The sequence below is a fragment of the Kogia breviceps genome, chromosome X, assembly GCF_026419965.1.
Source record: "Kogia breviceps isolate mKogBre1 chromosome X, mKogBre1 haplotype 1, whole genome shotgun sequence".
NCBI classification, from domain to species: domain Eukaryota; kingdom Metazoa; phylum Chordata; class Mammalia; order Artiodactyla; family Physeteridae; genus Kogia; species Kogia breviceps.
Window position 1 is genome coordinate 58,296,138 of NC_081330.1, and position 16,588 is coordinate 58,312,725.

Sequence of the window (16,588 nt, forward strand, 5' to 3'; positions counted from 1 at the left end):
ATGTAGAACTAGTAATAACAAGTAAGTTTATCTTAATTGAGCTCTCACATTGTAATTAAATACAATTTCAAATACTGGTCTTAGAATTTAGCTCCCTTAAAAAGGCGAGTATGCCCATGGACACACACACACACACATACATACACATACACACCATGGCTCATTCATTATTTAAGAAAGGCTCTTAGTTAAAAATAACAGAAATACGTTCTGGTTACATCCAGTTTGTTTTATGTGTTATTACTGGCTTTTAAGCTGATGATCCAAATAAGGATGTTTGAGAACTATAACAAATCTCTACATCAGGTGCAAATAATTTTTAAAAGATGAAATCCAGTCATAATGATCAAAACAGGTCAGACAGTGTCAAAAGTGTTGTAGCTTATCTTGACAAATTTTGATAAGAAGGAAAAAAGAACGAGAAAGGGGTTTCTAAAAGATATAATACTAGCTTGATCTGTCTGGTTTGAGATTTGTCAAAATATTCCCAGAAGTGCTCTCATAGCAAGAACATCCTTATAAGCAGCATCAGACTCTGTTCTATCATGATTTTCAGGTATGGGCAATAGAATTTGAGATATATCTAGTTTAAGTTATTTCAAAACTCCTTGTCATTTTAATCTAGAATGTTAAATTATTGTTATTAAAGGCTTTATTTTGTCATGATCTTTCACAGTGGGAAAAAAGAATGGCTGATCTTTAATCTGGATATATATTTATAACAGAAATATATATGCTTATTATATAAATATATATATGTGTATACATATATTTACCAGCAAAAACATAATTGAGGACACATATAAAATCATGCCTTGAACTATTTACCTTAAAAATGGCATGAAAAAGTCTAGTTCACAGATCACAACTGATACAAACTAGTAATAAGCCAAACAATGTGCAGATGTTATAAAATAACATTGCCTTTTAAAATCTTTGAATTTAATGTATGCCTTGGTTTCTCAGATCATTGCTTGTGCTTTGTTCACCTCATCTGGATGCTTTCTGTTTAACTGTTAGAAAAATTCTGAGAATTAATCCCCATACCACATTTGCCTATTGCTGTTTCAGGTGTTGTGCAATTGTTTTATCTATAGTTCTTTCATCACTGTAAAAAAATGAATTCTTTTTTGTCAAAGGAGTATCTCAATTGTACAATATACTTTTCCACTCATGGAATATGTTAGATTAAAATGAAGTTAGAGAACACTTCCCAGCTAATTCTGTAAGGCCCGTTTCCCAATTCATCCTATGAAGTGGTAATTCCCTGATACTAAAACTAGACAAAGACATCACAAGAAAGGAAAAAGCTATAGAACAATATCAATTACAAATATAAGTGCAAAAACTGTTCTTCAAAATACAAGCAATTGAAATTCAGCAACACATAAAAATAATTATACATCATGACCAAGAAGACCGTATCCAAGGAACAAAAGTGTAGTTCAACAACAACAAAAAAAAAAAAACAGTGAAAATATCTCTTTTTGCAATGACATGATGTGACATGTAGAAAACCCCAAAAACTCCACAAAAAGCCTATCAGAACCAACAAACAAATTCATTAAAGTTGCAGGATTCAAAATCAACATACAAAAATCAGTTGTGTTTCAATACACTAATAAAGAACAATCAGAAAGAGAAATTAAGAAAACATTCCCAATTACAACTGCATCAAAAAGAATAAAAATACTGGGCTTCCCTGGTGGTGCAGTGGTTGAGAGTCCACCTGCCGATGCAGGGGACACGGGTTCGTGCCCTGGTCTGGGAAGATCCCACATGCCACGGAGCGGCTAGGCCCGTGAACCATGGATGCTGATCTTGTGCGTCCGGAGCCTGTGCTCCACAATGGGAGGGGCCACAACAGTGAGAGGCCTGTGTACCTCCAAAAAAAAAAAGAATAAAATACTTAGGAATAAATTTAACCAAGGAGGTGAAAGACTTGAACACTGAAAACTACAAAATATTGAAGAAAGAAATTAAAGACACAAATAAATGGAAAAACATCTCATGTTCAGTAATTGGAAGACTTTTATTGTTAAAATGTTCATACTACCCAAAGTGATCTAGAAATTCAGTACAATTCCTATCAAAACCCTAATAGTATTTTTATAGAAATAGGAAAAAATACAATTCTAAATTTCATATAGAAACACAAATGACCCCAAATAGCAAAAGCAATATTAAGAAAGAACAAAGATGGAGGCATCATAGTCCTGCTTTAAAACTAACCCTAACCCCAACCCTAACACTAACTCCATTCTAAAGCTGTAGAAATCAATAGTATGGTACTAGCATAAAAATAGACATATAGACCAACAGAACACAGAAATAAACCCATGCATATATGGTAAACTTACTTTGACAAAGGTGCCAGGAATACACAATGGGCAATGAATAGTCTCCTCAACAAAAATGGTGCTGGGAAAACTGGATATCCACATGGAAAATAATAAAATTAAACCCTTATCTTACACCATATACAAAAATCAACTCAAAATGGATTAAAGACCCGAGACTGTAAAGCTCCTAAATGAAAACATAGGGGGAAATCTTCATGACATTGGTCTAGGCACTAATTATTTGGATATGCCACCAAAAGCACAAGCAACAAAAGCCAAAAGATAAGTAGTTATGCATCAAATTAAAAAGCTTCTGTACAGCAAAGGAAAAATCAAAATAGTAAAAAGACAACCTACAGAACTGAAGAAAAGATTTGCGAACTATATATGTGTTAAGGGGTTAATATACAGAATATAGAAGGAACTCCTAAAACTCCATTAAAAAAAAAGGAGAGAGAAATAAATAACCTGATTTTAAAAAGTACTTAGACATTTACCCAAAGGAGACATACAAATGACCAATAAATATATGAAAATATTGTCAACATCACTAATCATCAAGGAAATTCAAATCAAAACCAAAATGAGATATAACTTACACCTGTTAAGACAGTTATTTTAAAAAGATAACAAATGTTTGTGAGGATATGGAGAAATTGAAACACTTGTATGTTGTTAAGTGGGAATGTAAAATGCTGCAGTCACTATGGAAAATAGTATGGAGGTTCCCCAAAATTAAAAAATAACACTATGTGATGGATTCTGGGTATATATCCAAAAGAATTGAAATCAGGAACTTGAAGAGATATCTGCACTCCCAAATTCATTGACACATTATTTACAACAATCAAGATATTGAAACAACATAAATTCCCATCAACAGATGAATGTATAAAGAAAATATGGTATATATACATAATGGACAATATTATGTATAAAGAAAATATGGTATATATACATAATGGACAATTATTCAGTCACAAATAAGAAAATCCTGCCATATGCAACAATATGGATGAAACTGGAGGACATCATGCTAAGTGAAATAAGTCATTCACAGAAAGACAAGTAGTATATGATTCTACAATATGAGGTATCTAAAACAGTTAAGCTTATAGAAACAGAGAGGAGAATGGTGGTTTTTCAGGAGCTAGAGGGAGAGGAGTGGGAAGTTGCTGTTCAATGGGCACAAAGTTTCAGTTATGTAAGATGAATAAATTCCAAAGGTATGCTGTACAACTTTGTGCCTACAATAAAAATAATGTATTCTGCACTTAAAATTTTGTTAAGTGGATAGATCTCAAGTTAAATGTTCTTACCACAATAAAACAATAATAATTATTATTATTATTTAAAAATTTCCTTTAAAAATTAAAAAAATCAATGTAAAACATTTTATTAGTAGAATAAAGGGCAAAATCCACATGATCATCTCAATTGAAGCAGAGAAATAATATGATAATATCTAACATATTTTCATGGTAAAGCATTCAATGAACTAGACCTAGAAACTTCTTCAATCTGATAAAAGATGAAAGACTGAACATCTTCCCCCTAAGATTGGAAAAAAAGACAAGGATTTTCACTCTCACCACTTCTATTCAACATTGTACTGGACGTTGTACCCAGGGGAATTAGGTCAGAAAAAGAAAAGGCATACAGATTGGAAAAGAAGAAATAAAACTATCTCATTTTCAGATGTCATGATTTTATATGTAGAAAACCTTAAAGAATCTACAGAAAACCCATAGAACTAATAGCCAAGTTCAACAAGTTTGATGAATAAAAATTAAATATAGAAAAATAAAATGTATTTCTATACACTAGCAGTTAACAATTCAAAATTGTTGAAATTAAGAAAACAATTTCATATACAATTGTAAAACATTCAAAATAAAATATGAATAAACTTAGCAAAACAGGTGCAAAACTATGCTCTGAAAGCTACAAAACATTACTGAAGAAATTAAAGAGAACCTATAATAAATGGAAACACATCGCATGTTCATGGATCAAAATATTAATATTGCTATGATGGCAATGCACCCCAAATTGATCTACAGATTCAGTATACTCCCTATAGAAATTCCTGTTGGCATTTTATTAGAAATTGATTAAGAAGTTCTTATGAAAATATAAGGGGCCCATGATTTCCAAAATAATCTTGAAAAAATAAAAAAAACAAAATTGGAGTACTCATATTCCCAAATTTCAAAACTTACTATAAGGTTACAGTAATCAAGACATTGTAATACTGGCATAATGATAGACATATCGATCATGGAATAGAATTGAGAGTCCAGAAATAAACCCTTAACTTTTATGGTCAAGTGATTTTTGACAAAGCTGCTAATTCAATGGGGGAAATAATAGTGTTTTCAATAAATGGTGCTGGGACCATTGGATACCCAACTGCAAAAGAATAAAAGTAGTTCCCTGCCTAATACCAAACACAAAACTTAACAGAGATCATAGGTTTAAGTGTGAGAGCTAAACTAACACTCTTAGATCAAAGAATTAGTATATCTTTAAGGAGTATGGTTTAATCTTCAAAGATCTAAGGACAGGAGTATACCTTTAGAAAGTTGGTTTTAGCAAAGGATTCTTAGATATGACAACAAAAGTATATGTGGCAAAAGAAAAAAATAGAAAAATTGAACTTTATAAAAATTAAAAAAATTGTTATGAAAAAAGTGAAAACACACTACAGAATGAGATAAAATGTTTAAAAATCTTATATCTGACAAGGTTCTTGTATCCAGAATATATAAAGAACTCTTATAAAACTTGAAAACATCAAAGACAAACATTTCAATTTGAAAATACAAAAAAAAAAAAGAAAAAAGAAGGACTTAACTAGATATTTCTCCAAAGAAGATAAGCAAATGGACAATAAGCACATGAAAGATACACAAAATCATTATTCATCAGGGAATGCATGTCAAGACCACATTATAACACTTCATACTCACTAGAATGGCTATAATCAAAAAAGCAGATAATAATAAGTGTTGAAGAGAATGGGGGGGTGGAACTGAAACACTCACACATTGCTATTGGGAACATAAAATTCCGTAGCCACTTTGGAAAACAGTGTTGTAGTTCCTCGAGAAGTCAAATATAGTGTTACCATATATATGACCCAGCAATTCAACTCCTAGGTATACACAGAAAACAAATGGAAACATAAGTGAACACAATAACTGTACATGAATGTTCATAGCAGCATTATTTATAATAGCTGAAAGAGGGAAACACCCTGAATGTCCATCAACTAATCAATGGTTAAAGTTGGTTAAACAAAATGTAGCATATCCATACAATAGAATAATATTCAGACATAAGAAGGATGCACCTTGAAATCATTATGCTTAGTGAAAGAAGACAGCTACAAAAGGCCACATATTGTATGATTTTATTTATATGAAAAATCCAGATTAGGAAAACCCATAGAGATAGAAATCAGGTTAGTGATTTTCAGGGACTGGGTAAAGGAAAATGTGCAGTGACTACTAATGGGTACAGGATTTTTTTGGCTTATGAAAATGTTCTGAGGTTCAATAGTAGTGATTTTTGTACAACCATGAGAATATAATGAAAAACACCGAATTGTACATGTTACATGGTTGAGTGTTATTATATATGTGGTACATCTCAATTTTTTAAAAATGAAGGAGAGATAAAGAGACTTCTGCCTCCAAAAGATGGAGAAGATATACTTTTCCTTATTCTTCCCTCTAAGTACAGCTAAGAACCCTGGACATTATATACAAAACAAATATAAGAAGACTCTAAATGTGTAGAGAAAAGGTAGACCACTTAGGGACATAGGAACCTGAGGAATAACACAGTAGTGAATAGCCTGGGGTCTCTCTTTGCCTCTCATATCCCTGACTGACTATTCAAAAAACCAGCAATCCAGAAACACCAGACAAATAAATAGACACAGACAAATAAATCCCCCAGAAAAGTGTGTTCTCTCTAACTAAAGGACCAGGAATGGGTAGCTGAGCAATACTAAAAACTTTTAAACAATAACTGGTCTATTTCAGACAAACACCCCAGAAAAATATGCAGCCCTACCTCCACCCCACCAACAAAGGCCAAATGGGAAACGCAAACTTCACTCTTCCCAGGCTATAATGAGCTGTGCCAATGCCATTTAAACCCCACCACCACTGGTGAGGGTGGTGACAGAAAAGAAGGCTTAATGGAGATTCAGGACTTTAGCTGTTTAGCAGCAATGAGGCCACTCCCTCACACACAATATCAGTAGAGACTACATGGAGAGCCTAGACTTCCACCTTCTATCCAGTACACTTTACCATCTTGGGTGGTATCAGAAAAGATATACTGGAAAGTCAAGACTTTTTCCACTGCTCAGTGGGAATGAGGCCATGTGCAATGTAAGGCAAGGCCACAACGGAGAGTAGTAACTCCTTCCAGACAGGGTGGTATCAACAGAATGAGGAGCCTGAATTACTACCCCCACCCAGCACTACTATAGCACCAGCTCACCCAGGATTTCAATGGAGTCAGAGTGGAGAATCTGGACTCCCATACACACCTGGTAGAAATGAGGCAGTGTTGCCTCCCTTGCCCCACCAGAGCCGTGTCAGGAGGTGCCTGAGAAAATGCAAGATTTAAATAAGATCCAGAGTTTCATAATACCTAAAATGTCCATGTTTCAATAAAACAATCACTTGTGAAACCAAGAACCTGGAATATATCAACTTGAATGACTAAAGACAATGAACAGCCACCAACCCTAAGATTTCACAGATGATTTTAAAGCTGTCATTATAAAAATACTTCGATGAACAATTACAAAGATGTGTGAAACAAATGAAAGAATAGAAAATATCAGCAAAGAAATGGAAAGTTACAGCAAAAAAAATAATAAAAATGTTCAAAAAGAAGCAAATGGATATTTTAGAACTCAAAACTAAAATAACCAAAATTTTAAAACTCAATGGACAGGCTCAATACATAGAGTGAAGAGGGCAGATGAAAGAATCAGGGAACTTAAAAATAGAAAAATAGAAATTTCTTACTCTGAACAAGAGGGAGAAAACACACTTTGGAAAATAAAAAAGAGAAAAAGAGCTACAGGGGTATGTGGAACTATGACACAAGATCCAACATTTGTGTCACTGGAGTCCTAGAAGGAGAGGAGAAAGAGGGCAAGGCTAAAAATCTACTCAAAGATATAAGGTCCCCAAACCTCCCAAATTTGTCAAAAGACATGCACTTACAGACTCAAGAAGCTGAACAAATTCCAAACAGGATATATCCAAAGAAATCTTCACCAAGACACATCATAGTCAAACTTCTAAAACCAAAGACAAAGAAAAAAATCTTGAAAGTAGTCAGCCATTACTTATCAGAGGAAAAACAGTTCAAACAGCAGTGGATTTCTCATCAGAAACCATGGCGGCCAGAAAGAAATGGGATAATATTTTTTAAGTGCTGAAAATATAATCATCAACCCAGAATTATGTATCTGGTGAAACTATCCTTCAGGAAAGAAGGGGAAATGGAGAAATTCTCAGATGAAGGAAAACTAAGAGAATTTGTTGTCAGCCAACTTACTTTAAAATAATGGCTAAAGAAAATTGTCTAAACAAAAAGGAAATAAGAGAAGGAAAATTTGAACATCAAGAAGAAATAGAGAACAACAGAAAGAGAAAATTATGAGTAAATACTTATGAAACACTTTGAACTGAATGAAAAAAAAAAATGCAACATACCAAAATTAGTAAAACTTACCTAAACCAGTACTGAGAAGAAATTTTATAATATTAAATACTCATATTAGAAAAGAGAAAAGGGGTAAAATAAATTATCTAAGTTCCCACTTTAAGAAACTAGAAAAAAGAAGAGCAAAATAAACAAATCAAGCAGAAAAGGACACTAATAAAGGTAAGAGCAGAAATAAATGAAATTGTAAGCAAAGGAAAAATATAGAACATCAAAGAAACAAAAGCTGATATTTTGGAAAGATCAATAAAATGTGAAAACCTCTAGCTGGAATGACAAATACAAAAGAGAAGGCACAAATTACCATTATCAGTATTCCACAGGTATCAAAAGGATAACAAGGAATACTACAAACAATACTATGCACATAAATTCAATAAGTTAGATTAAATAGATCAACTCTTTAAAAACACAGACTACCAAAACTTGCTAATAGGAAAAATAGTCTGAGTATCCCTATGACTGTTAAGGAAATTGAATCCAGAATTTTAAAATATCCCCAAAATGAAACTTTTGCACCCAAATGGTTTCACTGACTAATTCTAACCAAGCATTTTATAAAGAATTGACACCAATTCTACATAATTTCTTCCAAGAAAGAGAAGAAACCCTTCCCAATTCATTTTATGAGACAAGTGTTACTCTGAGACTAAATACAAAGCCATTGTCAAAAACAGACTGCAGGTCAATCCCTCCTGAATATAGATGCAAAATTGCAAACAAAATATTAGCTAACCAAATCCCACAATGTATAAAAAGAAAATTACACACCATAACCAAGTATGATTTATTCCAGGTATGTGAGGCTGGTTTAACATTGAAAAATCAATCAATGTATTTCACCATATCAACAGGCTAAAAATTAAAACAAATCATACTATCTTATAAACATAGGCTGAAAATTCATTTGACAAAATGCACCACTCATTCATGATACAAACTTTCAGCCAATTAACAGCAGAGCTAAATTACTTCAACTAGATAAAGAATATCTACAAAGAAATCTACAGATAATATCATCATAATGTTGAAAAACTGAACTTTTTCCTGCTAAAATAAGAAAGAAGTGAAGGAAGTCCACATTCATCACTGTTTTTCAATGTAGTACTAAAAGTCTCAGCCATGACAATAAGGCAAGAAAAAGAAATAAAATTCCCACAAATTAAAACGGCAGAAATAAATTGTTTTTATTTACAGATGGCATGGCCCGAATGCATATGCAGCAAATCCCAAGGATTAAAACCAACCAAAAAACTTGTAGAGCTAATAAGTGAGGTTAAATAAGATGGCAGGATGCAAGACCAACATATAAAAATCAACAGTATTTCTATATACTAAGAAAGCTGTAGTCTGAAAACTGAATTTGAGAATACAAAAACATTTATAGTTATTCAAACCATTCATAATTATACAAACAATGAAATACTTAGGTATGAATTTAACAAATCTTGTACAGAACTTATATGCCAAAAGCTAACTTTGCTGATGAAAGACAGAAAACCTAAATAAATGGAAAGACATACTGTACTCATGTATTGAAAGACTCAAAATAGTAAAGATGCCATTTTTCCCCAATTAATCTGTAGTTTTAATGTAATTCCTATCAAAATCCCAGCAAGGTTTTTTATAGACATATACTATCTTTTATAAAATATATGGAAGAGTCACAGTCTCTAGAATAGCCATGAAAATCTTGGAAAAAAGAATAAAGTAGAAGGAGTAATTCTATCAGATATTAAAACTTACTATGGGGCTTCAAAAATCAAGACTGTGGTACTGGTAGGAGGATAGGTAAAGGATAGATAGGTAAAACTGAATAAAGAAATAGTCCTGAATAAATACAGATTACTGATTTTTGATAAATCACCATAGCAATTCAATGAAGGAAGAATAACCTTTTCAACAAATGGTCCTGGACCAGAAAAATAAAAAAGAACCTTAAGTTGAGATAATGATCATAAACATAAAAAGTAAAACCATAGGAGCTGGAGGAATCAGGCTCCATGACTTCAGACTATACTACAAGGCCACAGTAACCAAGACAGTATGGTACTGGCACAAAAACAGAAATATAGATCAATGGAACAGGATAGAAAGCCCAGAGATAAACCCACACACATATGGTCACCTTATCTTTGATAAAGGAGGGAAGGAAACACAGTGGAGAAAAGACAGCCTCTTCAATAAGTGGTGCTGGGAAAACTGGACAGCTACCTGTAGAAGTATGAAATTAGAACACTCCCTAACACCATACACAAAAATAAACTCAAAATGGGTTAAAGACCTAAATGTAAGGCCAGACACTATCAAACTCTTAGAGGAAAACATAGGCAGAACACTCTATGACATAAATCACAGCAAGATCCTTTTTGACCCATCTCCTAGAGAAATGGAAATAAAAAAAAAATAAACAAATGGGATCTAATGAAACTTAAAAGCTTTTGCACAGCAAAGGATACCATAAACAAGACCAAAAGACAACCCTCAGAATGGGAGAAAATATTTGCAAATGAAGCAACTGACAAAGGATTAATATCCAAAATTTATAAGCAACTCATGCAGCTCAATAACAAAAAAACAAATAACCCAATCCAAAAATGGGCAGAAGAACTAAATAGACATTTCTCCAAAGAAGATATACAGATTGTCAACAAACACATGAAAGAATGCTCAACATCATTAATCATTAGAGAAATGCAAATCAGAACTACAATGAAATATCATCTCACACCAGTCAGATTGGCCATCATCAAAAACTCTAGAAACAATAAATGCTGGAGAGGGTGTGGAGAAAAGGGAACCCTCTTGCACTGCTGGTGGGAATGTAAAATGATACAGCCACTATGGAGAACAGTATGGAGGTTCCTTAAAAAACTACAAATTGAACTACCTTATGACCCAGCAATCCCACTACTGGGCATATACCCTGAGAAAACCATAATACAAAAAGAGTCATGTACCAAAATGTTTATTGCAGCTCTATTTACAATAGCCAGGACATGGAAGCCACCTAAGTGTCCATCAACAGATGAATGGATAAGGAAGATGTGGCACATATATACAATGGAATATTACTCAGCCATAAAAAGAAATGAAACTGAGTTATTTGTAATGAGGTGGATAGACCTGGAGTCTGTCATACAGAGTGAAGTAAGTCAGAAAGATAAAAACAAATACCATATGCTAACACATATATATGGAATCTAAAAAAAAAAAATGTCATGAAGAGGTTAGTGGTAGGATGGGAATAAAACACAGACCTACTAGAGCATGGACTTGAGGATATGGGGAGGGGGAAGGGTAAGCTGTGACGATGTGAGAGAGTGGCAGGGACATATACACACTACCAAATGTAAATTAGATAGCTAGTGGGAAGCTGCAGCATAGCACAGGGAGTTCACCTCTGTGCTTTGTGACCACCTAGAGGGGTGGGATAGGGAGGGTGGGAGGGAGGGTGATGCAAGAGGGAAGAGTTATGGGAACATATGTATATGTATAACTGATTCACTTTGTTGTAAAGGAGAAACTAACACACTATTTTAAAACAGTTATACTCAAATAAAGATGTTAAAAAAAATAAAAAGTAAAGCCATAAAACACAGAGAAGAAAACACAGGAGAAAATCTTCAGGACCTAAGGCTAGGTAAAGAGATTTTAGACTTGACAGGAAAAGCACCATAACAGAAAAATTTACAAACTGGACTTTATCAAAATTAAAAACTTTTGCTCTGCATATGACCCTTTTAACAGGTTATAAAAATAAGTTACAGAGTGGGGAAAATATTTGCAAACTACATATTTGACAAAGGACTTGTATGTAGAATATGTAAAGAATTCTCATAATTCAACAAAATAAAAACAAACCAATTGGAAAATGAGGAAAATACATGAAGAGAGACATTTCATCAAATGTGATATACAAACAAGAGGTTCAATATCACTAGCCTTTAGAGAAATGAAAATTAAAACTGCAATGAGATATCATTATATGTACCTATGTGAAGAGGTAATTTTTTTTCTTTTTTTCAAAAAAAGGACCAAACGAAATGCTAGTAAAGATGTGGAGAACCTGGACCACTCATGTATTGCTGATGGGGATATAAAAATGATCCAACCACTCTGGGAGAGAGTTTGGCAGATTGTTATAAAACTACATATACACTTACCACATGACCCAGCATTTGAGCATTTGTCCCAGAGAAATGAAAAGTTGTATCTATATAAAAAAGTGTACATAAGTGTTCTTAGAAGTTTTATTAATAATAGACAAAAACTGGACACAATGAGATGTCATACAATGGATAAATGGTTACACACACTCTGGTACATGCATACCGTAGAATACTACTCAGTAATTAAAAAGGAAAAACTATTGACACATGCAACAATCTGAACGAATATCAAGGGAATTTTTCTAAGTGAAAAATTGTCAATCTTAAAAAGTCATATACTGCAAGATTCCAATTTTAGAACACCCTTAGGATGGTAGAATTATAAAGATGGAAAATGGTGGTTTTCAGGGGTTAGGGATCATGGTGTGCACAGGGAGACAATAAAGGATTAGCAGGAGAGACAGCCCTGTGGTGATAGAACAGTCCTATATCTTGATTGTGTGGCGGTTATACAAATCTAGATATGTGATAAAATTCCATAGAAGGATATATGCAGACATACCCACCAATGAATTCATGTAAAACTGGTGAAATTTGAGTAACATCTGTGGACATAGCAATGTAAAACTTCTGATTTTCATATCGGGGTAAAATTATATAAGATTTTGCCATTGGGGGAAACTGGTTGAAGGGTTTACACAAGATCTTTATGTAGTATTTTTGCAACTTAATTTGAGTCCACAACTGTTTCTAAATAAAAAAAAATTTTAATGAAGGTAATTCAAAGAAAATTTCCAGTAAGATATGTTTCTTCTTTCACTTCTATTTGGAATCACTGAATGGCATAAAATGCACAAAATTATATCTTTCACTTTCCTTTATGTATTTTAATGTCATCATAAAGTTTATTTATAATGATGTTTATATTTTAGTTGGTCCAATATTTTAGTCTCTCTTATTCAAAAAATATAAAATTCATCAGATATATTTTCCATTTTAACCAGGGTCATAATCATTTCTAAACACCTTCCAAAAATGATTTAATGTAGTATCTAAGATTGTCTCAGGAATAGATTAAGAGGGAGAAGCATCTGATTGAATAGAAAGTATTTACATTATTATAGTGTCAATATATAGCCCAAGCCCTCCTCTAAACTGAAATTAGCCTATTTGTATAAAAATACATATGATAGTACCTTTATTTTAGATGAGATATACTTTAGAGTCTTATGATCAAAGGATGTTAAAACTATTAGCTTTTCATCTGTAACCTGTGGACTGATTTAAAATGTAATGTTTCCGTGGACTCAAGTCATGTAATGTTTCAGTAGCTAGATGATAAATTTATTGTTCCAATGTTTATACAGCATTCCAAATTTGACCATCAATACTTCCCGTACATATAAAGTTTTCAATAGATACATTCAATACAAAATGCAAAATATCAAAAAGCCCGTATTCCTGACAGCAGTTTGGGAGACCAGGGGCTGCCAAGGGAAGAGGGTCTTGTTTTGGGCCTTTGCTTCCACATGGGTGAAGTAAGGTGGATAGTCCCAAAGTCTCTACTCTAAAGAATACCAGAACTGATTGCTAAAACTATGTAACACAATGTCATAACATGTGACTGATTTGGTCAATTTGTTTGACTAAGTCTGTGGAAAAATAAAATCAAAGGCTTTATTTGATTGACGAGTCAGTTTAGTCAAAGTACTTGAGTTAAAACTAAAATAGCAATTTTGCTAAGTCATGTTGGACACAGTCTAAATGGAACTCACTGCATGAAAACCCAGATCATATAGACTATGAAATGTCTGCATATGAAAATTTAAGGCAAAATACAAATTATCATTTGAGATATGTATCACACTAGCTGTCACCCAATTTTACAAGGTAGAGTAAGAGGCGGGCTACATGAAGCATACTCTAATCATTTTCTGAAAATTTCCACATAACAGCAAAGCTGGCATTTTATAATTTCCAGAGCTATAAATCATTTTTAAAATCACAATATTACCCAAAACAGATGTGAAAACATATGTTTGCCACAGTTGTATAAACTGCCTACTTATCAAGCTTAATAAATGTTGAGACTTCTACTTTAACTGCATTCCCTTTTAAGAACTAAACTCTATTTGAGGAAAATATATTTTATCTTAAGTACAAATGTAACTGGTAGAACTTAACATAGAAAATCTCATTGAAAAGAAAGTTTTACATTATAACCAGAGAAGTAGAGTTTAATATACCACTTCTGTCTATTAATGTCCTCACCAAGATGTGTGACCAACCTGTTTGAAATGAGTATAACTGTGCCATTCCAAAGTAAGAGATTCAGAAATGCCAGTGCATACCACTGTGTATTTTATGAAAATCAGCTACTGTACATCTGTACTAGCACTCCAGCTGATATTTAATAAGACACAGCAGTGTGTACTTGAACACTGCAGCAAACAGGCCAGTCCTAAATGCCATTTTGACTTACGAGGTTTGCAGTTCTGACAGAATCATATGTATCATGTAGAGCTTGAGATTTTCCTAGAAAATATGCTTTACTTCCAAGCTGTCCTTCAAATAGTCATGACTTGCTAGGAAAGAAGTTTCAGGAACAAATTGTTTTTGAGTTATGAATGAAATTTCATCTTTAACTATAATTCCATTACCTATGTAAGAGTTTGGGTAGTTTAATATACTGAACCTGACTTCCATTCTGACAACTTTTCTGAAATCAAGCATTTATATCTTGGGGCCCCAGAGAGCACCATCTTTCAGTGTTTGGATAAGAAAAGACAAAACATGTGGCAAGGAAACCAACATGGATCAATGAAATTAAAATTATACATTATTCCAAATTCTAACTAAAATGCTCACCTAGGTAATTAGAAAGCAAGTTCAGTCAAGAGAAGAAATAAAAAATATCTCCATTAACTCTTCAGCTCATGGAGTGTTTTTTTCTGTATATTATGAGCATCTTTATTAAAGATGGAAAAATGCACCCTATAATGAAGTACAATCAGACCATCTGATGATCTGATAAATTATATGTTCTTTAGCTAAGAGTTACTAACTCATGGTGACAGTAATAACGCATAGCCTATAACATAAGCTGATATATTTTCCTTTACTCTTACTTCTACAGCCTTTTAAACAAAGTTGTACTCAGTTTTCATATCAAGGAAGCATGTCTTTGAAATTCTTACTTTCCCTACCTTCTTTAAACAGATATCCTAAGAAAAGATTGGATACTGTGCAGAAATGACATGTTTGTCAGTTGATTACAAGCCAGATTGATGTCATATCTATCAATTTTATAGGTAAATATCTGATTGGAGCTGCTTGCTAAACTTTCCTCTGAAATGTCCAAATTAGCATATACTTTTAAAATCACTCTTGAGTGTTGAAGGGAACATCTCTCCTCTATGACAGCAACTCAAGTTTTTCAAACATAAACCATCAAATGGTGATTCATTTAAATATAGTCAACAAAGTGCATACATAATAAAAAGAGAATCAGATGTCTCGGATCAGGCATAATAAAAGAGCTTAGGGTAAAGTTTCTAATCATAGGCACAGAGAAACTTTTGGCTAATATGTTATTTATAACATCAAATAAACAAGCTTCAGGTAAATATTATTATTTTACTACTAAAAGAATTTATCCAAAGCCAGTATGGATCTATTCTGACTGAGGGAAATGTGGATGCAATATACAGCAATGGGATGTTAATTGAGTTACTATCTGATCTTTATATGTACATCAAATAAGCAAAAGTCATTTTACCTTTATTTTTCCTTTGGAATTTTTTGATGGTTGGTCCATTATCCTGATCAACAATAAGTTCCTCTCTATTGTTGGGCATCATAACTATAAGTAAGAGATATAACTGAGTAATTTTCTTGCAGAACACCCAAAAGAAAAGCAGAAAACCATTACATAAATACCTATTTTACTCCAATAACAACATGAATTTTATACACTTCTACTTCTGAACAAGTGAAAAGATTTTTGTTGGTCTGATGATCATACAATTTAAAAATCAATAAGCTGCTTAATCATATGAATTTTAAAGTATAATTAATACATAGTACATATATAATTTCCAACATATTTTTAAATCATTTAAAATATTTCCTCCTTTGAAATTCATGTGCAAATTAGCTATTTACCTCCATAATTAATAATATATTTCCCAAAATGCTTCAGAGAGAATTTTGCACTTAATCTCATGAGTTTAAAATAATTATGAATTTAGTTCACTTTGTAGAGTTTTTGCAAATATATAGCAAAATTAATAGATAAAATATAATTTTCTGGTAATTGTAAGTGCATCTTCGCAAGACATTTATATTGAAAGAGGAAAATCATGTTAATTTCAG

The 16,588-nt window shown here is 32.8% G+C and overlaps 1 protein-coding gene across 2 annotated transcripts in view; it reads right to left on the reverse strand.

Moving 5' to 3' along the window:
• The window catches only part of DACH2 (dachshund family transcription factor 2), a 640,028-nt gene that overhangs the window by 124,017 nt on the left and 499,423 nt on the right, over positions 1 to 16,588 (reverse strand). For both annotated transcript variants that reach the window (XM_067024263.1, XM_067024264.1), the window contains exon 8: positions 15,993 to 16,076. In XM_067024263.1, the coding sequence (XP_066880364.1) occupies positions 15,993 to 16,076 (84 nt within the window). The remainder of the gene's footprint in view (positions 1 to 15,992; positions 16,077 to 16,588) is intronic.